Source organism: Vipera ursinii (genome assembly GCF_947247035.1).
Source record: "Vipera ursinii genome assembly, chromosome: 6".
NCBI classification, from domain to species: domain Eukaryota; kingdom Metazoa; phylum Chordata; class Lepidosauria; order Squamata; family Viperidae; genus Vipera; species Vipera ursinii.
In genome coordinates, this window is record NC_139515.1 from 37,729,301 (window position 1) to 37,757,164 (window position 27,864).

Sequence of the window (27,864 nt, forward strand, 5' to 3'; positions counted from 1 at the left end):
CTTATTTTAGACATTATAATTTGTGCACTGACATAATGGAAATTTGGTTTATAGATCCCACATTTGATGTTAAAAGACGTTTGATTATTCTATTTAACAATTAAAAATTAGCTAAAATTTAAAACAGAATCTGGTTGTGTATAAATAGTTGTAGATTGATAAACATAGGCTGTGGTCCTGTCAATAATGTGTGATGTATTAGGATGTGAAACAGACAATGTTTATTAGGTAGAACCTAGCTATTCAGCCACTGTGTACATGTTAGATGCTATAGTTTTTGCTGTAATGAAATAAGGGAAATTTGGGTTGTGAATATTTGGGATGTTAAAGGCTAAATTTGAATAATATAATTAAAATTAAAATTAGGTAAATCTTAATAACAGGACATAGATATATCTCAATGAAACTGAATTGACAAATTTTTCAACTGACCATGCTATTTTTTAGAAATTTATTAGTTTAAACTGGTTGTATGAAATGTTAGGGGAAATTGAGAAGGATGTTTTGATAATGTAATGACCTACAAAGCCCTCCATGGCATGGGTCCAGAATACCTTGGGGAGCACCTGCAGCCGGCGTCAACTTCCCTCCGCCCAGTACGCTCCCACAGAGAGGGCCTCCTCAGGGTGCCGCCGGTCAAAGAATGCCGACTGGTGGCCCCCAGGGGGAGAGCGTTCTCTGTGGGTGCACCGGACTTATGGAACCATCTTCCGGTAGAGCTCCGGATGGCGCCCGACCTCCGCTCCTTCCGGCGCGACCTTAAAACCCATCTCTTTAAGGAAGCGGGCCTGGCCTGATGGGATGGGGTGGGTTTGTTATTATGACTTTAATTTTAAATTTGTACTATTTGTACTATGGGCATTGTTTAATCATGTTTTAATAATTTTAACTTTTGTATTTGTCTTTTACGTATTGCCCTGTTAACCGCCCTGAGTCTCTTGAGAGAAGGGCGGTATATAAATTAAATAAATAAATAAATAAATAAATAAATAAATAATGTAACCTGAATTATGTACTGAAAACTGTTACTGAATCTCTGATTACCCAATCATCATAATGGTTTCTAAATATGTAGATTTTAACTGAAAAACCAATAAAACTTGTTTTTTTTTAAAAAAAAGATTGTGTACGTTTTCCTCACTTACCACACTGAGAAAGAATACCATGCAAGTAAGCGAAAATCCACTTGTATAACCAAGATAACCTTTAAAAATAATAAATGAATGTGCAGTTAATTGAAAAATGAAATGATAGTACAATTTACTATCAGCTAAAGATAAACTATATATTTGAATAAGTAATTGCTTACCTAAATTTTTTAGTAGTGAAAGGGGTAGAATAATTCCAATGCTCACAAATATTACAAGGTAGTTGCCATTCAGATACCATACTCTAGTTTAAGGAAATAAAATATGAATCAATTAATCTCATAAACAGTTGGTTTTTAATAAATATATAAAAGTAAGCATAAGGAAAAACATACCCAGAATTCTCTTCGAGTCCTAAAAATGCTCGAATTACCTCTGGCAATTCATACTTAATAATAAAGAGGTAGCTTGACATTGCTGTGAATGACAAACATGATATTTTAGTTGAATAGGATGCTTGAAAGGGACACACAAAAGATTCAGTTGATTAAAATTCAGTCAAATGGAAATCCTATTTGCGCTAAATTTAATGTTGGGGAGGACAAACAATGATAAGACATGTAACAATATTGTTGGATATTTACATACTTATAAAAACATTGGGACACAAGTATACTGTATATTGTGACATTTGTTTGATGCTGTTGCCACCACTGAAAAGTACCTACAGGACAGGTATCCTAAAAACGTAGGATCAAAATAGTCATATTTTAAAAAACTGATATCCAAAGGCATTGGAGGAGCAATGCCTTGGTGGAGCCTTGGTGGAGCAGTGGAGCCTTGGTGGAGCAGTGGGCTAATGCCTTCTTAAGTAACACCAGCTGCCTGTAATTAGTGCAGGTTCGCATCCCACCAGGCTCAAGGTTGACTCAGCCTTCCATCCTTCCGAGGTAGGTAAAATGAGGACCCAGATTGTTGGGGGCAATTAAGCTGACTTTGTAATAATGCCGCTTGGGGGGGGGAAAGCCCTAATAAGCAGGCATATACATAGAATGAAGGCTACTGCTAAGCTTGTAAGCCGCCCTGAGTCTTTGGAGAAGGGCGGGATATAAATGGAATTAAAATAAAAAATAAATAAAAAATAAATTTAAAAGCACATGCAAATGTTAGCAATTGTTGCCATACATCAACACTTTTCTGTAATTACACAATTCATATTACATACTACAATTTGATGGAAATCCAGAGTATCTTATAGAAAAAGCAGACAACATACAAATATAATAAATAGTCCAAACAGTATTTTCAGAATACTGTATTTTCAGTTAGAAAAATGCTACTTGGACAATGTAAATTATGCACCATTTTTACATTTCTAAATGTCATTTTTCAATTGTTCCTTATCAACTCTAAAATTAGTTTTCTTCTGCTATTCAAATTATATATATTACTTGTATACCATGTTTGGCAATACAATTAAGAAATTTATTTTTATTAAATCTAATTCAAGATTATTATGGTATCAGCGGTAGACAACTGTTTCCAATTTTTATCATTAGACAAATCATTTTTATTTTAAACCTTCTGAACTGTCATTTCCAACTTACCTCCAATGTTCTGCATTGTGAGAGAAATAAAAGCACCAATTTTTCCAGGCCATCCAAATGCCTTTTCACCTAATTTTTCATATATTAGCGAGCCTAGGACCAACAGGAAATGGAAAATTTTAGTGCAAAATATTTGATCCATTGGTTTTGATTTGACTCTTTATGACAGCTCAGTGGTTAATTTAAAATAGGTGCATACTTAACATTTTCCCACTGCAATTAGGAAAGGGTAAAGCTTGACTAAAATGCGACTGCACTACCATTCAATGCTGGCTCTGATTTAGGATTTAGGAAGACTTTGGGTAAAGTATCCATCCTAAAGATGCAGTCCCCTGTCCCATTTTGAAATGAAAGGAAATAAAACCTGAAATTTTTTTTAGTGCATCTGCTTCCCAAGATACAGTGGTTCTCAACCTATGGTCTGCGAACCCTGTGGGGACTACAATGTCATCACAGGAGGTCCGTGAAGGCTTGAAGAAATGTTGATTTAAATCTTTAGTTAAGTCTTGGGGGTCTGTGGCCACAAAAGATATTTAAAGGGGGTCCGTGGTGAAGAAAATGTTGGAAATCACTGCCATGATACTTTTAAGAAGTTTCTAGTAAATGCTCATTGCCAATCTCTGAAGCTAGCAATACTACATGGTCATTTTGAGGGTCTTCTGGGTGGAATGATAGCACTGATGATAATGTGTAGCAAAAAATAGTTATGGTTACTGAATGTCAGGTTGGGGTGCCTGATATGTCTGTGTTGCAGTCTATGAGTTAGAATATGCTTACTTAAAATATTGCCCCCATCCCCACTTTAAGTAAATCATACCTCCTTCTTTGGCTGTCTTCAGTAGTAGATGTACTGAATAGAGTGACATCATTGCTACACTGAAGAGTAAGATTCTGGAAATTAGAAATATAAATATAAATGAAAAAAACAATTACAACTAAAGACTTTCCAATTCTATATAGAGGCTTTAATTCTGGATTGCTACTGTAGCTTCAGAAATGAAGAAAGAGGAAAGAAATGGTAAAGTCACAATTAGGTTCATAGGTGTTCCTAAAAGCCCAGTCTGGACTAATAGCATTTGCTTTCTTACTGTACATTGTATAGAATTATATGCACTCTAAAATAGAGATGATTTGGCCCTCCTCTTCACTTGTCACTACAGCCACTCATACAGTATTTAATTTGAATTTAGGCTCATGTAAAATACATTTGTTGTTTAATAAGGAGTGATATGATGAAGACAAGAATCAATGCCTTAAAATATATAATATTTTAGGGTTGAACATTTTAATATTATTTAAATCAAATTTGTGGATTTATTTATTTTTAATAAAAAATCCCTCTACTTTATCATTTTTAGAAAACACTATGAGGAAAACTATCAGATTTGCTGATATGAACATAGAGGATCTATATGAATATATGTTCACATCCCTGCTTATATTCCTGATTGTTAACTGATATTAAGTTATAGTTGTCTAGTGGAGGCATAATTGAGAATTCTTGTTTGGTGCAAGTCAAAATCTTTGTGCTAAATTTTTCACAGGCTGCTGATGGTTTGAGGGTGGAGGAGTTGAATGGGAAAACTTTAGTTCCAAAACTCATCTATGATCTTCTGATTATAACACTGAATTATCATCCAAACTAAGAACGTTAATATAAATATCTTTAGGACACATTTTTTCTTGGTAAAATTATCCTTTACTATTAGAAACCACTGATAAACTACATCTGTTTCCTCTTTTTCCTCTCATGTCTAAACCCTGCCTCAATCTAAAATCCTGTCTAGATTGAACAATAATTATTTTAAAATTTTTAATAAAGAATTAATTATTCTGTTTTTAAAAACTTCATTATCCTGTTGCTGAACATTTGTTTCATGCATTTTTTAGTCTTAAATACTGAGAGTATTTAAGAATACTGAGAGTACTGAGAGTATATCTGCTGCTAGACCAGTCATCAAATCCAATTATTTAAGACTTTTCCAAATTAAACATCATGATGCTAGATTGAAAGAATTGTCATCATTTGCTGAATTGAACAGCTTTAAAAGTTGCATCTTGCTTTGATAGATCTAGCTATAGTTAAGACTTGCTCGGAAACATCTGCTGCTGTCCATCAAAGAATATACTGTATAGATAGTGTATGTCAGCTGTATGTCACTACTGTCAGCATTGCTAGAACATTTGGCATAGTAAGATATTAGATGGACAGAAATCTACAGTTACAGTTTCACATTGAGGGTTGTACAGTTCAAGCAAAATCTCCTGCAGCCCCATCATTGTGCCAGCTATTTAATTAATATCACTTAGTCTTGTCTCCCTTTTTTCCATTTGAAAATAACAGAGAGAGGTACCATTTATCAACAGATATAGATTGTTAAGCATATAAGGTATTGTTTGGATTTGCCCCAAAGACTGAAATGATACTGGATTTTACTATTATATGTGCTGTTTGCCACAGTACCAAGTGAGTGAATTCTGCCAGGTCCAGGCTTATGTACAAGAATTTATTATCTTATGGTTCTCATATGTTAAGAATGTGAGAGAATTCCTAACAAGTTTATATTAAGATTTATTTGGATTGTTTCTCCTGCGAGCTTTTTTTGTACTGTGTATTTGTCCTGAGCACAAAATAGACAGAATTTTCATCAAATGAGAATGCTTCATGTCTTCATTTCCTTACCATTTTTTTTAAAAAAACATAGCTTACTACTTACATAAAAAGGATAATTCCAGTGTTGGCCATGGCATAGGATAACCCTAATATACCACTGCCCATAATGGCGTTGCTTAAATTAAATGCCGAAATACCGAATGAAATATTTCCTGGATGCTGTTGAGGGAAAAAACAATAATGATGATGTATTAATTGCACCACATCTCTACAGACTGGTCTACAACATAACTATTGCTAATAAACTTACATATTCATCTGTATAACTTTCCATTTTCTTTTTACCCAGGAAGCCATTAGCAAGAAACTTCTGGCTTTCTGCATCATCACCAACAAAGTGGCTGAAAGGTGAGAAAAAGCAAACGAAGCATAAGACTTTATAATGAAAATAAAATAAAATGAAATAACTTTATATTGCTCTGACCAACTTTAAATAAGATAAAATAACATGGGAAAATGACAGAAATAAAATAAACAGCCATCACAGATGTAACTTTCTTAGTGTCAGATAAATCATTTTGATTACTGAGGCTGTTAGTCTTAAGACTGAGTAAAGAGGACAGTATAAATTGTAACAGGAAACAGATTAACTGTTTGGAAAGGGAGAAAATATAGGTAGTTCACAACCTATGACCACAATTGGGAACAAAATTTTCTTTGCTAAACAAGGTGATTGTTAAGTGAATCGTGCCTGATTTTACAACCTTTTTGCCACAATTGTTAAGTGAATCTCATAGCTGTTAAGCAGATCTGGCTTTGTAGAAGAGCAGGCAGAGAGGGTGGAGTTAAATGTGTCATCAGCTTAGAGTCTTTAGGTTGCCACAAATGATCCAAATCCAGTCCCCCTTGAATTCCTTTGAATTTAGTGCCAATTTAGTGCTGACCATTAATTAACCAGATTCTTGTGTGAAAGCTTAACTAAATCTTCTGTGCTGCAACTTGATCCTTTGTGCCTAACATGCTTTACCCATTGACTGCTTTTTGGAAGTTGATTGGGAAGGTTGAAAATGGTGACTAATGACTCTGCAATGCTGAGCCATTCTAAATACATGCCAGTTGCCAAGTGCCCAAATTTTGATCACTTGACCATGAGGATGCAGCAACAGTCATAAGTGTGAGGATTGGTCATAAGTCACTTTTTTCAGTGCAGATGTAACTTTAAACAGTTGCTAAATGAATGGTTGTATTACACAGTCACAGCAGTAAAGCACTTAATAGTTTAAAATCAAATGTACTGTCCAAATCATTAAACAGGTTTCAAGGAAACACAGTCATTTGAAAATAAGCACTGGTTCCTGTGACTTTAAATATTAACTTATATGTGTGATCAGTTTGAGAGTAATGAGAATCCTCACGGAAAACATTAATGATAAATTAAACAAAGTGTTGGGCAATGCACTAAGAATAAGTGTTAAACTGGGCAAGCAAATTTGCAGATTTCTTTTTATATATAGGTGGGAAAAATCCCTTTCCAGAAATACAGCTGCTGCCTTTTACAATAAAAGTGAAAGCAAGCATATTCATTTTCAGCAATATCAATTATTTAATCATCTGACTTTCTCCAGTGAAATTCTATTACATTTCTAACATGTTTTGCTTTTGTACTTTCTGCAACTACATTGCTTCCTACCTGCTAATAGTAGCCTTCTCTGAATCAACCATATCTGCGTCATTGTCTTCAATGCTGTCTCCGCTGTTGCTCTCCTCATCAAGTTCTGTGTTGACTTTCTGCAGTTCCAGGCGATCCATCTGAGCAGTCAGCGATTTCCAGAAACACACACACACACACACACAAAGAGGCAACTTCAGTGTCAACAGAACTGGGCCTTCTGTTTAAAGGTTCTGCATCCACAAGATGTTGATTCTTGGAACACGTATTACTCTAACAGAATACAAAAAAACCACAACCTAAAATTAGAGAAATTGAAAAGGATGTAATAATATTTTAATTTAGAAAAAATGAGTAAGAATTAAAATGCTAATCACAGTTTCCTCTCTAACTGAGATGTACAACTCTACATATGTCTGATCTACAGATCCAAACCCTCCTTCTGATAGCTCACTGGTTAATTTGGGGTCATCCACTCTTTCTCAGTCCAGAACCTCTTCATAGGAGTTGTAGTGCTGTATATATTACTTTGAATTCCTGGAAAAAGCTGATATCAATCATTCAAACAAACAAGTGACCTCCTATTCTGTTTAATGACCATTATTCTCATGTAAGGAAATATAGGGTTATAGTCTTAAGGCAGCGGTGTCAAACTCAATTTCATTGAGGGCTGCATCAGGATTGCAGTTTCCCTCGGGGGGGCTGGGTGGGTGTAGCCAGGGTGGGCGCAGCCTACTGGGTGGGCGTGGCTGGAGTGGGTGTGTCTTACTGGGTGGGCATGGCCAGCTCTACATCGTTTGCGTCAAGGGTGCCTGTGGGGGCCTGGGCAGGAGTGGGACAGATCTGAGGGTCTCTGGCAGAAGGGGGGTGGGACTGGGGCAAGTGCCAAGGCATGGTCCACTGGAGGAGCCTCACTGTTCCTCTCAGGCCATGCGGAGGGGGGTTGGATGGTGGCGCAGAGGTCAAATGCCCAGCCCAGCCCTCAAGCACCTGTGGCACTAAGCCCAGCCCCACTTCCCCAAGGTGGTGCCCAGCTGCACTTACCTCCTCCTCAAGGCTGCTGCTGCTATGCTTGCTCTCCTTTGCCAGATTGCTCATGATGGGTATGAGGGCAAAGTCAGAGGGAGGCCCATTCCCTCTCCATGGGAGGAGACCCGGCTTTGTATCCAAAGCTTCCTTAGCAATAGGATGAGAGACCCCCAGGATAGGCCAGAAGGAGGGGGCAAGGGGATGGTGAAAGGGCGGCAGGGTAGGATTAAGGCACGATTTCCCTCAGACCCTCCTTCCTTCCTTCCTTCCTTCCTTCCTTCCTTCCTTCCTTCCTTCCTTCCTTCCTTCCTTCCTTCCTTCCTAGAACAGAGTGGTGGGAAAATATTTGAGATGAGGGAGGGAGAAAAACAGGCAAGAAACACAGCTGGGGAAGTGTCATCCTTCGTGAGGAATGAAGAAATGCACCATTGCCTGGAAGTGGCCAATACCCTTGTCTACTTCACCTATCGGCTTGGTGGGCTCTGGGGGAGGGGATGCCATGAGCAGCATGAGAGTTGAATTTACCTGCGCAATGCTGCCCAGCCCCCAGCCTGCCCAGTTTCGGCAGGCAGCGGGGCACTCTCCTCACAGCACAGAAAGGCTGAGCCAGGCAGTGCAAAGCTCACCAGCTTTGCACCTTGTTGCCTGCTGAAACTGGGCAGGCTGAGGGCTAGGCAGCATTGCACTTATCATCAGATTCGTGCCACCCAGTTCAGCTCTTGGCGCTGTGAGGAGAGTGCCCCGCTCCCTGCTGAAACCGGGCAGGCTGGGGACTGGGCATCATCGTGCTTCTCTTTGGATTCATGCTGCCCAGCTCAGCCTCTTGGTGTTCTGAGGAGAGCGCCCCACTGCCTGCTGAAACCACTCCCCCGGAGCCCATCAAGCTGGATATATGAAGTAGGTGAGGGCCATGTGCTGGCCACTTACAGGCGATGGTACATTTCTTCATTCCTCACAAAAGGTGATTCCTCCCCAGTGCGTGCCCAGGGGGCGGGGCCGACGTGGCAGGGGCTGGTCCCTCGCTATTTCCAGATGGCCTTGGGGAGCTAAGCCTGAATGTGTTTCAGCATAGATGGCCACCACAAAATTGTACATTGGCTCCCAGCCAGCCTGGGCCAGGGCCAAGGCAGCGTGGGTCGTTCCCTCACTGTTTCCAGGATGGCTTCGTGGGCCACATGAAACCACTTCGCGGGCCGCATCTGGCCCCCAGTCCTTGTGTTTGACATGTCTGTCTTAAGGTCTCTTCCTATTCTAATTTATCTGGAAGTAGGTCCTATAGATCTAACAGGATTTAATTCTTATAAAATATTTACAAAGTTGCACAACTACATAACGAACTGTAATGAAATGATAATACACTTGAATTAAAAATTGACAATTGTATTTATGACATTTAAATACAGAGCTGAGTAGCATTATTGCCCATAACATGAATCTTGTGAAAATAAAACACAAGATCAAGGAGAGTTTAAGAGATGCCATATACAACATTAACTTTTATCCTTTATTTTACAATCTCCTTTTCTCCAAAATTTATATTTGAATTCCAATCAAATCAAAGAAGTCTTGCTAGTACTCCAGTTTTATCTCTGTACTATTATTCTGGAAGTTATTTTTTAAAAAACCACATATTGTAAAGTCCTTCTTTTTTACTATGAGAGATCCTCCAACCACAGCAGCTGTTACTAGTTGATGACATTTTCTTTGAGCAGTGATGTCATAAGGTCAAACATATTCAAGTCTAATTAGCAAAAGTCTACTAAGTGCCACCATATATTTGAATCTTAATCAAAGAGTTCAATTTTATAATCAAATTTACCATTTTCTCAAAGATAAAACAGAAGCAATCTCTCCCCATTCATAAAAACATCTTTAAAGCCTTGCATACGATCTTGTCAAAATCAAATCTCATTAATATGTATAATATGTATGTTTTAATCTTGATCAAATAGATTCAGTTGATAAATGTTTTCATTTTAAAAAAGCTTCACTTTTTGTCCTATCAAGTACTGCCCCACTAATTGATTTCTTTTCAGTTTCTCTTTGCTCCCTGGAACAGCTTGAGGAGTTCCTATTTATCTCTTCTGAGAGAGACCCAAAGATGCTTTTTCAAAAGGAAAGTGGTGTTTTCTTGTTTTCTTCCTTGAAGATATTTTGCTTCTCATCCAAGAAGCTTGGATGAGTTTCTTCACTTCTCAGAGTTTCCCTGCTTTCACACATTACTTTTGTACCGTAGTTTCAGATGACTTTTTAACCCATGAAAATCTTCTCAAAAGTCAGGGGTTGTCTTATATGCCAGGTGCTGAAACTTTAGGGACAGGGCTGGTTGGAAAACCTGGAGCGGATCTTCCATTTAGTCTGCGCAGGGAAAGCGGGATCAATTGGAGTAGAAGCTGCAGTTTGTGATTTTTTACAGGCTGGGGTCTGGGCGTCTTTCCTTCTAAAGTTGAAGAGCAGCTGTAGGCAGGTGGGGAATGCAAGAGCAACTTGAAAGGCAGGTGGGGAATGCCTAGCCAGAGCAGCTGCTTAGCTCTAAGGACACATTTGACTCAGGAACTGGGCGGGCGGGCAGGAAAACCTGGAGCGGATCTCCCATTTGGTCTTTTTTTTTTAATCCCATTTATATCCCGCTCTTCTCCGAAGACTCAGGGCGGCTTACAATTTAAAGCACAAATCAATGTGCTTAGCAATGTGCTTAGCCTTCATTCTATGTATATGCCTCCTTATTAGAGCTTTCACCCCCCCCACACAAGCAGCATTATTACAAAGTCAGCTTATTGCTCCCAACAATCTGAGTCCTCATTTTACCTACCTCAGAAAGATGGAAGGCTGACTCAACCTTGAGCCTGGTGGGATGCGAACCTGCACTAATTGCAGGCAGCTGGTGTTACTTAAGGCTCTGCACAGGGAACGTTTTAGAGTGAATTAGGAAAAGTGAAAAAGTGAATTAGGAAAATAGGAAAATAGGGAACGGTTGCTGGAAATGGGTATGTGTAGTTTAACGAAGAGAAGGGTGAGGGGTGACATGATAGCAGTGATCCAATATCTCAGGGGCTGCCACAAAGAAGAGGGAGCCAAGCTATTCTCCAAAGCAACTGAAAGCAATGGATGGAAACTAGTCAAGGAGAGAAGCAACCTAGAACTAAGGAGAAACTTCCTGACAGTTAGAACAATTAACCAGTGGAACAACCTGCCTCCAGAAGTGGTGAATGCTCCAACACTGGAAGTTTTTAAGAAGAGACTGGACAGCCATTTGTCTGAAATGGTATAGGGTTTCCTGCCTTAGCAGGGGGTTGGACTAGATGACCTCCAAGGTCCCTTCCAACTACTACTTCTTCTTCTTCTTCTTCTTCTTCTTCTTCTTCTTATTATTATTATTATTATTATTATTATTATTATTATTATTATTATTATTATTATTAAGTTTAATCCACTTGCACTGTTTTATGTTTACATGTTTGATGACAAACAGCCTTATGTTTATAAGTGACAGTTTTCCTACTAAGTACCTGCATGTCATAAGCATTTGAATTAAAATTACCATATTAAAATCAAATCTGATGTTTTTAAATTTTTATTTGGTGTGCGTTGGAAGAGGGGTAGTCTTATACGGTGAGTATAGCCCAAACCCTATAATTTAACAGGAAATGTAGGGGGTCGTCTCATATGCCCAGTCGTCTTATACACCGGAAAATACGGTAAATCCAAAGTAAGAAGGCTTTCCAAATCACTCTTCTGATTTATTAATTTGTTCATCCTCTTTAATCATTAAAACTTTATTTGTAGATCCATTTTGACATCATTTTATATATCACATTTATATTTCTGGCATTTTAATATCTATTTTCACATCCACAACATTTTTTCTATATCATTTTCTAATCCAATGTATTTTAAACCAAATCCACATTTTATCCAATAACATCTGTAGTTCTTCTGTATTGTCTACTACCGTCACACTGTAGGAAGACAGCACACCCACCCACACCCAGAAAAAGAAATATTTTGGGGGATATTAAAAAAGCAGAATATATTTCCCCAAAGGAATAATAGAGAAGATCTTAAATGGGAGAAACCACCCTCCCCTCCCCAAGTCTCTCTGCCCCAAGCAGGCCAGGTCTATAGAAGTTCAGATTTTATAATCCTTTCAGAAAGACTGGAGCCAGGAAGCTTACAACTGATGGGATTAGAAAGACAAAGATCTTTCTAATAACGAACAACCCCTCACCCAAAAACATCCAACACAGGACATAGCCATCAGCCCCAGCCCCAGGGAAACAGGACATGACCTTTAGGACATAATAGGATTAACCCACCATTATCAGACTACAAAAAGAGCACACTGAACCTCAGGTCAAAGTTCATGCCACAGGAACAACTCCAAACACAAAAGCCCAAGAAAGTATAAAAACCCACCACTCCCAGCTCCATGTGGTCAGCCACCCCATAAATATGCTGCTATCACTGAAGTTTCTGGCAACTCAATAAACAAGAACCTTCTTTCCTAAAGGAGTCTTCATTTTGTTTATTCCCAGCTTGGACTGGACCTGATGAAGATGTTTCTTTCAACAATTTGGCACCCAAGATGGGACTTCAAGCTAACCTCACCAATGGACCAAGACTGGGTAAGCCTTCATCTTTCCAAGACCCTGCCCATTTGAAGCAGGGGTAGTAAAGGGAGTTTTGGGTTTGAGCTCGAGGCTGCTTTGGAAAGAAGGTGAGTACCTCTAAATGTTAATTTTAAAGCCCAGAGGAGTGAGGGAAATGTCTGTATATCTGTGTGTGTGAGTGAGAAGACCTTTTTCCCAACTTCCGGTTTTGGTAGCCAGTGGAACAGGTGGAAGATGCCGGGGCTCTGGCTACTCAGCCCGATTTTGCTTCAACCAGCAACCCAAAAAGGGTCTGAAAGTTGCCCTGGAGGGGCAACAAAGAAGGAGGGCCACTACAGTAGCTTGGATCAGGTGGTGGCTGATCGGAGAAGACTGAAGAAATCCTCTGAAAGGACAGAGGAAAGGCTGCTGGGTGAGTCGGAAAGAAAAGTGAGGAGCCGTGAAGCTCTGACAAACAGCTGATTGTCAACAGCATGCTGAAACTGGGTGAGGCAGTCTTTTTCTTCCTTTTCCTTGTGGATTACAAGTCATTGACCCCCTAATAGGGAGGAGTTAAAGAACAAAGATCCCAGAAAGATTGCAATATAAGAGTGGTGAGTAACTACAAAAGGGGAGAATTTTTAAAAATTCAATTTAAAACAAAATGAACTCAGCTTGATTCAAAGAAAGACTGACTATCTAATTTACAGAGGTGAAAACTTTCTAGATATAATCTTAAAGACAAATAACGTATAAAGAACTTTAAGAGAAGAACCTTGTAAATCTTTTGAACTTAGACATTGATAAATGAGTGTATGAGGACATCTAGTGGTGAAAGAAGAAATCATAGCATAATTAAACACTAAAAAAATATCTAGAATTGTTTGACCTCAAAAAACACCTGCTATAAACAAAGTGCTTTGGTGTGAGTCTACAATGGAAAAGATTTCTCAAAACTATATTTGTTGACTCTGTATATAACTAAACAGGAATTATTTGGAGATAATGAATACTTCACTGTGAACCTTTACATTTGAGACTCAACTGGAGGAGGTGGATTTGGCCTAAAATAGCTGGCTCTTTTTTACATCTTGGATTTTATATTAAGATTGCTGGTTGAAAAATGAGTACATCAATCATTTCTAAACTTATGAAGAAGACTTCCTTTGCACCCTCTATTGGAACACCCAGCCCAACAACCCAGGGATCTATTGAAACAATGCTGCAATGTGAGAAAATAAGCACTGCCCAAAATGAAATACAGGCCACACTAAAATTGATGCAAGAGTCAATGAGAAGAAACCATGAACAGACCCAAAGTAATTTTGAGAAATTAAGTGAAGAAATTTTGGATACGAAAACACAATTTGAAGTTCATCATCAAATGATTGTGAAAAATGAACAAAGAATTCAGAAAGTTGAAGAGAAATCAGATGATATGGATAAAAAAATGGAAATACTATTGCAAGAGAATGAAAAATTAGAAGAGATGGTCATAATCCTAGAAATGGAGAAGGCAGAACATTACTTGAGATTTCAAAACATCCCTGAAGACAGAGAAGAAAATATTGCAATTGTGATTATTGAGCTTCTGGCAGAAGCCTTGAAAACAGATAGAGCAGAGATGCAAATGGAGATACAGTAGATGGAATATTTTGAATGAATTCAAGCTACACAAGGAAAAATAGATTACCTAGAGAAGTACATGTGAGATTCATAAAGAAAACAAGAAGAGATAAAGTACTAAGAAAAGTGAGAAATGAAGCAATTACAGTACAAAAATAAAGAAATTGTGGTCTTAAAGCAGATACCTAAGAGAGTGAGAGATACTCAAAGACATTATCACTTTTTAACTACAAATCTGATTGCAAAAGGTATAAATTTTAGATGGCTAATGCCAGAAGGCATTCTAATCAACTGGAATAATACAAGATATCAGCTGGATTCAATCTGGAAAGCAGAAAACTTCGAAATAAGACATTGAGCGGTTTTAGATGAAGGAGTGCAAAAACAACAAGAACAGACCATGGAACAGAAACAAATGGAAGAGAAAATTCAAGATGAAACTACTGAAACAGGAGAACAGAAAGAGAAATCTGAACAAGAGAGCGAAGGAACTGCCAGAGAGCAGAGGACTATGAGAGCGACTAGACCTAAATATAAATAATGGAAATGGAGAAAGAAAGTGGAATTTTCTCAGTGAATGTAAATGGATTAAACTCACCATCAAAAAGAAATATTTTTTTTAGGAAACTACATAAATTAAATATAGACATAATTTGGTTGCAAGAGACACTCATTAAAAAAAAAACACCATAAACTGCTGGAACACCCCAAATTGCAAAACTTTACTCTGCATCAGCACATCAAAAAAAAGAGGTGTTGCTGTATATGTTAAAGAGACAATAGATTCTTAAATGATTTATTCAGATGAAGAAGGAAGAATTGTGATGGTAGACATATGCACCAAACATTAACCAGGAAGAATTCTATAAAAGCCTCCACAGAAAAATAATATAAATGGAGTATCAAAATATCTGCTTAGTAAGAGACTTTAATGTGATAGTAGATGGGACAATTGACTATAAAAGCAGTAAAATAGGGAAAACTGGAAGAAGTTTAAAAACTACAGACCAATATCGTTGCTTAATGTGGATTATAAAAAATTTACTTCGATAATGGCAGAGAGATTGAAAAAATACTTAATGGAATTTATACATCCAGACCAAAATGGCTTTCTACCAAAGAAACAAATTAAAAACAATTTAAGAGTGATAATGGACGTATTAGAATACTATGAATTACATCCAGGGAAACAATTGGCACTAATATTTCTAGATGCTCAAAAGGCATTTGATAATGTTTCCTGGCAATTTATGACTCAGCAACTACAAATAATGGACTTTGGACAGAACTTTATAAAAATAATAAAAACAATATATAATAAACAAACAGCGAAAGTAACAGTGAATGGAGATTATATTGAGAACTTTGAGATAAGAAAATAAAAGGCGAAACATATAAATTACAACCTTTGGAAATGATTCCTAAATTACTGGGAAAGAGAGCAGTATGGAGAAATGGCAGGACTGAAAATAAACAGAGAAAAAACTAAAGTAATAATTAAAAATCTTACAGATAAACAAAAAAAAACAACTGTCAGAAAAAAGAGAATTACAGATAGTGAAAAATATTAAATACCTGGGTATATATTTAACAGCAAGACGTTCAACAATAAAAGAAGATAATTACATAAAATTTTTGAGTCAAATAAAATTGGACTTGGAAAAATGGAAAAATCTGCAACTGTCAATTTTAGGAAGAATTGTTACAGTGAAAATTTTTGCCGAAAATTTTATTTCTATTCCAAACAATTCCCATAAAACGAGAAAAATTTCTTTCAAGCCAGAGCGGCTGGTGCTGCGGGAGCAGCGGGGCCCTCTCTATATGGTGGGGCTGTGCGGGGTGGGCGGCGGAAGCAGGAAGGGCCAGGCAATGCAGGGCAGCCACTTAGGCATGCAGGGCGAGGCGACGGTGGCACAGGTCCAGCACCAGGTAGGCTACCAGCCTGGCTGACATGGGTGAGCACAAGGAAGGAGTGCGCATGGATTCCGCAGAACCCACCTCCCACTCCTTGTCCTCTCTTACTTGCCTAGTTGAGATGGTGTAGTTGGGCAGCAGGGAGGGATGCAAAGTTCCTGCCAACTCACCTTTGCTGCAGACAACTTGCCGGTGCAGCGTTTGCCGGCCAGGTCTTTTGGCATGCTCAGCAGCAATTCTTATTGGCTTTTGAAAGCCAATAGGCTTTCAAAAGCCAATAGAGGGAGTAGCATGGCTTGTGCAAAAGCTTTTTTGTGTGTGCAAAAAAGGGTGCCGGAACGCCATTCTGAGTGTTCTATGAGAAAAAAAGCCCTGCTTTTATGTTTTAATCTTATGATTTTAAAAATATTGTAAGTTGCCCCAAACCTCACCATGTGGATTGCATACAAATATTATAAAATCAGTAAATAAAGGTAGAACATATGTTAAATATACTTCAAATGATAATATGCTTCCCTACAAAGTCAACAAAGTCAATTCTTGCTCAATGACAGACCAAGGAGTTAACTCAGAAAGGCAAGAGGAAAATCTAGAAGAGGTCTGTGCAACTTGTAGAAGGGAAAGGCCCACATTGATAAATTAAATATCTTTGGGGTCTGCAAAGGAATGCTGGTGGGCTAATCAATGATTTGGTGACTAGAGGAGCATCTACATTGTTGGAGTTCATGGTCATGGTAAGCCATGGAGGCACTAGGCAACATGACTTTCAGGGCAATGGTGGTGATTTTATTACTTTTTTTTTTAAAGGTCTGTGCTCTGTCCAAGGGTGCTTGGTAGGCTGCATGTATAGGCCTGGTCTAGAATTTATTTTGGAGCATTCAACTATTTCCTTCTAGAGCAGGCATGTCAAACTCATTTTGTTTGAGGCAACTTCTTATAAAAGAATTGCCATTAATTTGTTTTCATAAAATAATTTAAATCAATTTTTCACTTGATTTCAAATTAAATGAATTATATTGGTTGACAATGAGATTTATTTATTTTTAGTACAATTGCCAAATGCAATAAACTGGTTTTAGGTATATGTGTGCACTAATTATTTCAACACCAATACATTTTAACAACATATTCTATTTGTAAATGAATGCAAATGCAAATTATACAATTTTTTGTGCAAAAATAAAACAAAATAACAGATTTAAGAGCTGTTATCATTAGTTATCCTTAGATAAAAAATAATTCCATCATCCAAAACTTTGTTATACTGTATCTAACAAACAGATGCTTTGGGATTTAAAAAAAGACTGACTACATTTGATTGTGTATCACCATGGCATTAAAACAAAATTCGAACAGTGTATGAAAAATAAAGGTTCCCTAAACATCTGCTGGCTATATCTATACATTTTCCTTGATAGTACTCTATTGCTTTCTTTTTAGCCTTTTTTTCAACTTCCCAGCTTAAAAAAGGCAAGGCACCAGGAGCTGAAAGTTACAGAGACTGTTTAAGCAGGTTGCTAAGCAACCTGTTCACACTCAGCCCTTCTTACCCTCCCACTTTTAAATTAGCCTGTACGGATCGCATTTCCTTCAATTTGAGCCATCTGAAGGCCTGTCGCGATGCATTCTGCTGGTCTGCAACTTGGCTGCCTGAGGAGAATTTGGCTCTCCAGAACAGTTTCCTTCAGCTTTTTTTTGTGTGTGCCAAAAACGGTGCCAGAACGCCGTTCTGAGCATTCTATGAGAAAAAAGCCATGGATATATCACATATAATTGAAGATTATAATTAGTTGCGTGTGCACGTTCAACAAGTGTGATGTATTTATGCTGGCATTTCTAGGCCTCTTTCCAACCACATCCAGAAAAAATTGTAACAAACATTGGAATTCTTAAGGCCATGTTTGGTATTTCCCAGCAATCTGTTACTGGAAGGAAAAAGCAATCCCTGCTGCATTACTGACCCCAGAGAAGCATTTGCATGTATGCAGGTATCCTTAGGGTGCCATAGTTATGGATGAGAAATATTGGTTGCAAAGTTGGCATTTCTGGATGTAATACAGATATTTTGGACTTATTTTTGTTTCTTTGCATGTTTGATATTTTTAAAAATGTATGGGAAAGAAACTATAAATTGACAATGTCAACTTCTTATAAATAAAATCTGTATAAAATGTTTTATAGATGGCACTTGTCACCAGCAATATTAACAAAAATGTTTAAAAATATGTCAAATAGATGTTGGAAATGTAAACATAGCTCAGGCACGTATTATCATGTTTGGTGGACATGTGATAAGGCAAAGCATTATTGGAAAAAGATACATATTTGGTTAGAAAAGATGTTGGGAGAATATGTAGATTTTAAACCTGAACTCTTTTTATTAGGTATAATGCCAGAAAAGATTAACGAACAAAGCCTATATTTGATTTTACACATCACAACAGCGGCAAGAATAATATTTGTGCAATATTGGAAAAATAAAGGAATACCACCACATGAAGAAATAATCAAAAAATATTGGAATGCACAGAGATGGATAGACAGACCATGAGACTGAAAGAAAAAGAAGAAACAGAATATTATCAAACTTGGGACTTACTTTACCGATGGTTAGAGTAAAGATTAAAGGATTAGCAATTTAATATGTGTTAGTGTATTTAAACTCAGAAAAGTATGTTGGTTGAAAAAATATTATTATATGTATGGAAAAAAACTAATACAATCTTATATAAAAAAAGAGAAGACCTTTTTTCCCAATTACAGTTGGATCTTGCTCCCTCTGGCCTTTCCTAACTGCAGAAAGGATCTGTTCAAGTGACAGACCCTGGAAAGCATGGGGGTTTGGCCAGAGTATAGGACCTTTTGTTAGGGAAAAGAGAGAGGCTGTGTGAAAATGGAATGGAAAAGTGAATGAGAGAATCAGATTTGGGCAACCAGCTGGGAAGTCAGTGAGCAAAGCCCAGATCAAGAGGTGCCCATACCTGCAGTTTGGAAGAAGCAGTAGGTCCTCCCAGATTCTCCTGAGTCTGAAAAGTGACCGGCGGTTGAAGGAGATGCCCTTACACTCAAATGAATGGTGATAATAAAAGAAACAGAAATGAATTTTATGAAAAATGTGCAACATTCTGAACAAATATGATTAAAGGGAAACATTATTTTAGTAAGTGCTATGAGTTGGGAATAAATTGAAAGAATACAGAAAAATGTGATTTAGCCATTTAGAGATCCAATAATGAATGAGTGTAATGAAAGTTTGATGAGTTTCAGCATAAATCATGTGCAGACATGTGCACCCATATTGAAAGATTGTATAAACATCCAAATGTATTACTAATATAACTTTTTATGATTCAAGACTGTGTAAATTAGTGAAGGATTGAAGGAAGATTAAAAGTTCTAAATGTAAAATGGATTTTTTTTGTGTAGATACATGAAAGAACATCAAATGACTATAGCCGTGGTGGCGAACCTATGGCACGGGTGATACAGGTGGCACACCGAGCCCTCTCTGTGGGCACGTACACTGTCACCCCAATCCTAGGCCTTCAGCTGGGCTTTATAAAACCTTTCCGTTTTAGGCCTCCACCGCCATGTACAAAAAAAAGGTTCAATCAATCAATCAATTTCAACTTCTTACGGGAAAAAAAAGTTCTCGCAAAGTTGGAATTGATTGAACTTTTTAGTCCTACCCAGTCTGCCATTATCACTGCAGCCATGCCCACCCAAAGGGCCACACCCACCCAAAGGGCCATGCCCACCCAAAGGGCCATGCCGACCCAGCACCTGATGATACATAAGTGGGTTTTGGGTTGCAATTTGGACACTCGGTCTCTAAAAGGTTTGCCATCATTGGACTATAGGAATAAAAAGTACACATCCTATTTGAAAAGTTATATTCATCTTTCACTAAAATGAATATTGGATGAAGAGAAATAAGTTATTGTCATAGAAATAAAATCTGTTTTAAAAATGTCTACATATGACTAAAAAGGAGTCTCCAATGGAATGAATTGAATTAAAAATATAAGCAGAGAAATGATTTGGTATAAAACTGAAATTAAGTAATTGTTTGAAGAAACGTTTTAAAAATCTGTATGATAACAATATTGATACTGTATGTCAAAGAATAAATTTGAAACAAACATGATAAATGTTATAGTTAGTGAAGAACTCTCTTGCAGAGATGAGCTGCATATAAATTTAATAACTAAAATACATAAATAAAGATGATATAAAAGATATAAGTAAAATGAGAATGTTGAAGAATAGCTACTTATGTAGAAGATGTAACTGAAGAAATGTTACGACATGAACATGAACCTGACTATGGAATGGCTGTGTGATGTCTTTAACAAATATGTAGAGATTATATCGGTGCCCACCAAGTGGAACAATTCTATTATGGTTTGCTTATGCTGTAAAAAGGGAAAGTTATAGAAATGAATGCAAAAGCTAAAGGGAGATTAAGGTTGCCTAGGAAATCATCTGACAGAATTGTTATTGAAAGGGTACAAGTGGTGAGAGTGAGCAAAATCTTGAAGCTCTATGTCAGGAAGATGTGTAGTTCAGATTTATGCTCTTCAGCAAGTCATTGAGTAAAGTGTGAATATGAGAAAGAAAATGTGTGCAACACTTGTTGATTTTGAGATCATGTACAGAACAGTGGAACGTTCTGTGTGAATATGGATACCGAAACAAGTATAGCATACAGTACATCTGTGTAAGCATGGAATGTTTAATGAATGGTTCAGCAATGAAAAGAGAATAAGACAAAACTGTGTAGTTCTTTAATGTATAAGGAATCCATGAGGTGATGTTAGAAGTATGAAATTATTGACTGAGAACTCAAATGTGTTGCATAAAAATAGATTCTATGATGAAACAAAGATATTAAAAATTAATGTACTGTTCTCCTGCTTGAGCAGGGGGCTGGATTAGAAGACCTCCAAGGTCCCTTCCAGCTATTCTATTCTATTCTATTCTATTCTATTCTATTCTATTCTATTCTATTCTATTCTATTCTATTCTATTCTATTCTATTCTATTCTATTCTATTCTATTCTATTCTAAAACATGGTAGCTTGTGTTTGATAGGGAAAATGGAATGAACAGTTGCAAATTATACAGTAATGGTTAAAAATTTGTCAATCTCGGTTAAATGTTTTTTACAGATATAAGGGATAGAGAAATTTATGACAAGCAATTATATTATAAAGTTAAATGGTATATGGTCTGTAACAAGTAATGAGTATTTTTGGAAAAAATGACAGTAGATAGGAATGCATTTATGCTCACTGTGCTTATATATATATCAAAAATAAATGGGTGGTAATTTATGGTGGGTTGAATAAAAAGTGAGTAACTACTAAGAACATTGAAGAGATTCAGTGAGGATCAAATTGCAAAACACATACAGTAAGAATGAAAAATTATGGCTGGGTGATGTTGATGAGATTCTGAAGAAGGTAAGCAAGTATAGTAAAAGAACTATATGTGAAAGATGGTTTGGAAGCAGAAAAAGTTATACTGGTGTAAACTAGTCCTACTAATGTTTTCTTTCCTTTTATTTCTTTTGCTGATGCCTTTACTTTCTGGCTTAATGTTTCTTATTCCTTTTCTGCACTCTACATAATATTGATTACTGTAAGCAAATATCATCATGGCTATATAGATGAAAGTGTATTTAAGCAGAACTACAAAAATATATCATATTGTGAATCTTCCTCATAAAACTGTTACATATTTATTATTCAAAACAGCTGAACAAACCTGTTATTTTATATTCTATATATTAATAAAACTATGCTCATAAATGTTTTCATTTTTGGCAATAATAGCAGCTGTTATTTGCAGTCCAAATCTAGTTATTAACAGTGACCGTTATTACTAAAAGAGCCAACTTTCAATGACAGGGAAACTGAAATCTCCTAATTGTTATCTGATGAAAGGAAAAAAAATAGTTCTGTATCTCATAAAATGAACATTAATTGGACACAGAATGCCAGGCAATTAAGCACCACATACATACATACATACATACATACATACATACATACATACATACATTACATACTAACATTACAGCCCTTATATGGAGTAAAGTCAAGTAAATCAAATTAATTTATTTAGATATAAGAACTTATTGGGTGTATTATTAATATTAAAGGGCAAAGATTAAAACACTGCAGAATTAAAAGTTAATAAGAAAAAATTCAGTAATATGAATACTTCTAATTCCTGTTTCTTTTCATATTGATTTATTTCCCAATATTTTAACCTGGAATATTAGCAACTAGGAAAATTTTCAAGCTCACCTTTACTAGATTTAGATACAGTAAGTTGCTCCTAACAAATAGCTACTAATAAGCTTATTTATAGTACTGAGCATGCTGATAAGTGAATGCACTTAAAACATTAAAATATTTTTCAGTACCAGCAAACTAATAACAAATTAAAATAGATTCTGTTTAGAAAAGTAGGCATTAAATCTAGTTCTTTAAATCTTTAATTTAATTTATTTCAAAAGAATGTCAAGTGTCTAATTTGTTTTCCTACCTGAGATAGCAGATCTGTATATTCCTTTCTGTGATCAGTCTGGTAACTGAGAATGATAACTTAATATGGCATCCGGTCACAGAAATCTAGTTGGGTTTGTATTGCAGGCTTATTTTGATTCCTAAGATACATGAGCTCTACAATGTCTTCCTTGCATTAGCTATTTAAATAATCATTGGCACTTTGCTTTCCGGCAACCAGAATGACAACATCTATCTGCCTGTCTATTTAGTTCTATCTGTCCGTCTATCTATCTATCTATCTATCTATCTATCTATCTATCTATCTATCTATCTATCTATCTATCTATCTATCTAATCTCAGTATCATTCTATTATTAAAAAATAAAGCTACAAACCTACTCTTACTTCCTTGGTAGTAAGCATAGAATTAAATAGAACTTCTAAGTAGAAACTTTGAAAACAAACAAAATCCACTTCACTTTCCTTTTTCACAGATAAATAGTTTGATTATTTATTTCATTTATATATGCCAATTTCCCCCAATTTGGTAATTTGCAAATGTACTGAAATTCTAACTTCTAGAATTCTAGACTGACACTTTCATAATACCTGTCACATAGGCATTTTGATGCACACCTATGTCAGCTGTTTATATTTCCATCTGTGTTCCAATATTTACTTCAATCACACTGAACACCTCATTTTAACATGGATGAAGATGTGCATCCTGTCCTGGGCACTACCTGTTAACTTCAACTAGCTGAAGAAAATCATGTTGCATTAGGGCCAGTTTTGCAGATTCTAATTAATCAAGTACTTATCCCAACATGAAAAAAAAATGTTAACTTACTTTAATATTTGTATAATCAAATGCTTTATTTTAAATGTGAATTCAAATCAAAAACCATAGGCCTTTCTGTTATGGTTGTTTATGCTTCTCACAGATAAATGACCCAGACAACCATTATCGACTATGGAAGAGTCAAAATCCATAGCAGATACCCCATGAATTTGTTGAATTGAATTAATAATATGAATATAGATGGAATCGTGTATTTCTTCAACCTCCTGTTAATCTTACTCAACAGCTTTTCTTCCAGGTAACAATTTCAGAGATTACATTACATCATAATCTATTTATTTAAAAATCAACCTTCTGGCTTCCGGTTTGCGATTGCGGCATTGGCGGACGTGTGGGGCAATCAGTTTCTCCACCATCTGGTTTTCTCCTGCCGGGGACCCAGAAGAGGGTCATAAGTCACCCTTAGAGGCGACAAGTGAGAAGGACCCCCGAGTGATCACGGAAGGGCAGCAGTCTCCGGGGCTCATGAGCGGGTCGTGGGATTACCAATTCCCACGACGGGGAATGGCAGCAGGCGGATAGACAGGGGGCCATATCGTTACCGGGAGCGCCGTCTCCGCTATTTGCAAGCGGTGGGGCGCTCCGACCCTCTGCTTCTTTCCCGAGGTTCCGGGAGCGAGGATGTGCAGCCTCCTGAGCTCAGGCTGGTGTACCTGAATGCCAGGTCCGTGGTTAACAAAGCTCCCCTTGTTAGGGATTTAGTTGAGGGTGAGCATGCGGACCTGGCTTGCATCACGGAGACTTGGTTGGGCCCAGAGGGTGGGGTCCCTTTGGTTGACCTCTGCCCACCAGGCTTCCGGGTGCTACACCAGCCTCGAGCTCAGGGTAGGGGTGGGGGTGTGGCGGTGATTGTTAGGGAGACCTTATGTCCGCGGGAGACCACCGTTCCTCAGATAGTCGGGTGTGAGTCTCTCTTTATGAGATTTGGCTCTGGGGCGCAGTTGGGCTTGCTGCTCGTGTACATTTCGCCTAGTCGCGTAGCGACAGCCCTGCCCGAGCTGCTCGATATCCTCTCGGGGTTGGTGGTTGAGTTCCCCAAACTTATAGTTTTGGGAGACGTCAACCTACCATCCCTGGGAGGTTCATCTGAGCTTGCTCGGGAGTTCATGGCTTCCATGACGGCCATGGACCTGACGCAGGTAATTTCTGAGCCAACTCATGAGGGAGGCCACACCCTTGACCTGATTTTTTTATCTGGACAGTGGTTAGATGATCTTGGTGGGGGCTTTCCATTTATTATGCCCCTGTCATGGACTGATCATCACCTCCTGCGGCTGGTCTTCCATTTTGCCACCCCCCGCCGTGGGGGTACGGAGCCAACTAGATGGTACCGCCCCAGATGCCTAATGGATCTTGATAGATTCCAAGCGGCGCTGGGTTCCCCACCTGCCTCCATTGCTCACAGCTCGGCGGATGCCTTAGTGGAAGCCTGGGAAAGGGCAGCCACTGAGGCACTCGACCGGGTTGTACCCTTGCGGCCCCTGACCCGGCGCAGATCCCAGCGAGCTCCATGGTTCTCCGCGGAGCTCCGGGAGATGAAGCGTCAGAAACGGGGCCTAGAGAGCTGCTGGAGGTCCAGCCGATCTGAACCCGACCGATTGCGGTTAAGAACCTACATTAGGTCTTATCTCGCTGTGATGAGGGAGGCGAGGTGTAATTACTTCTCCACCCTCATCGCGTCCGCAGATAATCGCCCGGCCGCCTTGTTTAGGGTGACTCGCTCCCTTCTTAATCAGGAGGTGAGGGAGGATCCCTTGCAGGGTCGTGCCGAGGAGTTTAGTCAACATCTGTCGGATAAAATCGCTCAGATTCGGACCGGTTTGGACTCCAGCTGGGCAGAGTCTGGCGATCAGGACGCGGGCGGTCTTGTCAATGTTATCTGGGAGGAGTTTGATTCTGTGACCCCTGATGAAGTGGACAGGATTATGGGGAAGCTGAGTTCCACCACATGTTTATTGGACCCGTGCCCTTCTTGGCTGGTTTATGCAGCTAGGGAGAGGACACGAGGCTGGCTCCAGGCGGTTATATCTGCTTCTTTGAGCAAGGGTTATTTCCCCACCATCTTGAAGGAGGCGGTGGTGAGACCTCTCCTCAAGAAGCCTGCCTTGGACCCAGCTGTATTGAACAACTTTCGTCCAGTCTCCAACCTTCGCTTCCTTGCGAAGGTTGTTGAGAGTGTGGTGGCGCATCAGCTCCCCCTGGTCCTGGATGAAGCGGATTATCTGGACCCTTACCAATCAGGTTTCAGGCCCGGGCACAGCACGGAGACGGCATTGGTCGCTCTGGTGAATGATCTCTGGAGGGCTCGGGATAGGGGATATTCCTCTGTCCTAGTCCTATTAGACCTCTCGGCGGCTTTCGATACCATCGACCATGGTATCCTGCTGCAGCGTCTCAGGGGATTGGGAGTGGGAGGCACGGTTTTCCAGTGGTTCTCCTCCTATCTCCTGGGACGCTCGCAGTCGGTGTTGGCAGGGGGGCAGAGGTCGACCCCTAGGACTCTCACTTGTGGAGTTCCTCAGGGGTCGGTCCTCTCGCCTCTCCTGTTCAACATCTATATGAAACCGCTGGGTGAGATCATTCGTGGTTTTGGAGTTGGGTATCATCAATATGCTGATGATACCCAACTTTTTATTTCGACCCCAAACCACCCCAGTGATGCCCTCGCTGTGATGTCCCGTTGCCTGGAGGCGGTTCGGGTCTGGATGGGGAGGAACAGACTTCAACTCAACCCTGACAAGACTGAGTGGCTGTACATTCCGGCTTCCCGGGACACCTGGGATGTTCCACCTCTTTCTATGGGGGGTGAGCTTTTAGCCCCTGTGGATAGGGCTCGCAACTTGGGAGTCCTCCTAGATTCACGACTCACTCTGGAGGATCACATAGTAGCCGTGACTAGGGGGGCTTTCGCCCAGGTTCACCTGGTGCACCAGTTGCGACCCTATCTGGACCGGGAGGCCTTATGTACGGTCACTCATGCGCTCGTGACCTCTCGCCTAGACTACTGTAACGCTCTCTACATGGGACTTCCCTTGAAGACTACTCGGAGGCTCCAACTGGTACAGAATGCGGCTGCGAGAGTTGTCGTGGGAGTTTCCCGGTACTCCCATGTTACACCTTTGCTCCGTGAGCTGCATTGGTTGCCAGTTGTCTTCCGGGTAAGGTTCAAGGTGTTGGTTATGATCTTTAAGTCCCTACATGGCATGGGTCCGCGATACCTCGAGGACCACCTGCTGCTGGCGTCGACTCCCCTCCGCCCTGTGCGCGCCCACAGAGAGGGCCTCCTCAGGGTGCCTCCTGTCATGGAATGTCGACTGGTGGCCCCCAGGGGGAGGGCCTTCTCTGTGGGTGCTACGGCGTTATGGAACCAACTGCCGGTAGAGCTCCGGATGGCATCAGACCTCCGATCCTTCCGTCGCAGGTTGAAGACCCATTTATTTGAACTAGCGGGTCTGGCCTGATGGGGGTACATGGGTTTTTTATATAGGCTTGTTTTATTATTGGTTTTAACTTGGGCATTGATTTAATTGTTTTTTAATGTTTGTATTGTTATTTATATTTATGCCCTGTGAACCGCCCTGAGTCCCCTTGGGAGAAGGGCGGTATAAAAATCTCAATAAATTAATTAAAATTAATTAATTAATTTGATCAAGGGCAGCTCTTCAAACTGACGGGGAAAAGATCGACTATTAATATGGCCCATCATCAAGCTGCTGACAGCTGAGGCCAAATTTACTAACAAGCACCTTGAAAGCAACATGGAGGAATTGGGTGAGATCTTACCTTCTCTGTACCCCAAATACTTTTCCTGTTAAAAGCTTCTTGAAAATTTTTTCCCTTGTGAGGAGAGAGGGAAGGGAACTTTCTTCTCCCACCCTCTAAAATGGCAGCATCTGATCACTCAGGGGAAATAAAGCTTTGAAAAGGTCAACTTAATATAATTGGATTTATATATATATATATATATATATATATATATATATATATATATATATATATATATATATATATATATATATATATATATATATATATATATATATATTTTACTGGGACCTGCTATTTTATTTATTTACAAAAAAGAACTTACTGATTTAAGCCCGGGATCTGAAAAAGACTCTAAATGCTATCGGGGACATCTTGTGGTGAAGCTTGGTACAGTAATTTATTACTTCTGACAAAGAGACTTGCTCACAGCCCAGACCTGACCTTGGTATTATCTATGAGAGGTTTAATGCTGAGAAAGCAGCTGGACAGTGAAATTGGTCTCTAGAAACTTTGGAGGTGAACATTTACTGACTCTAGCCTTCACTAGAAAGACCATCTATAACTATGTCAGAAATGGAGG

General features: G+C 38.8%; 1 protein-coding gene across 1 annotated transcript in view; it reads right to left on the bottom strand.

The window, feature by feature from the left end:
* The window catches only part of SLC38A4 (solute carrier family 38 member 4), an 85,670-nt gene that overhangs the window by 17,455 nt on the left and 40,351 nt on the right, over positions 1-27,864 (bottom strand). The window contains exons 2-9 of the mRNA XM_083366463.1: positions 7,000-7,118; positions 5,620-5,710; positions 5,413-5,528; positions 3,513-3,586; positions 2,696-2,788; positions 1,484-1,565; positions 1,310-1,392; positions 1,146-1,204 (exon numbers count right to left, since the gene is read on the bottom strand). Of these exons, the coding sequence (XP_083222589.1) occupies positions 1,146-1,204; positions 1,310-1,392; positions 1,484-1,565; positions 2,696-2,788; positions 3,513-3,586; positions 5,413-5,528; positions 5,620-5,710; positions 7,000-7,118 (717 nt within the window). The remainder of the gene's footprint in view (positions 1-1,145; positions 1,205-1,309; positions 1,393-1,483; positions 1,566-2,695; positions 2,789-3,512; positions 3,587-5,412; positions 5,529-5,619; positions 5,711-6,999; positions 7,119-27,864) is intronic.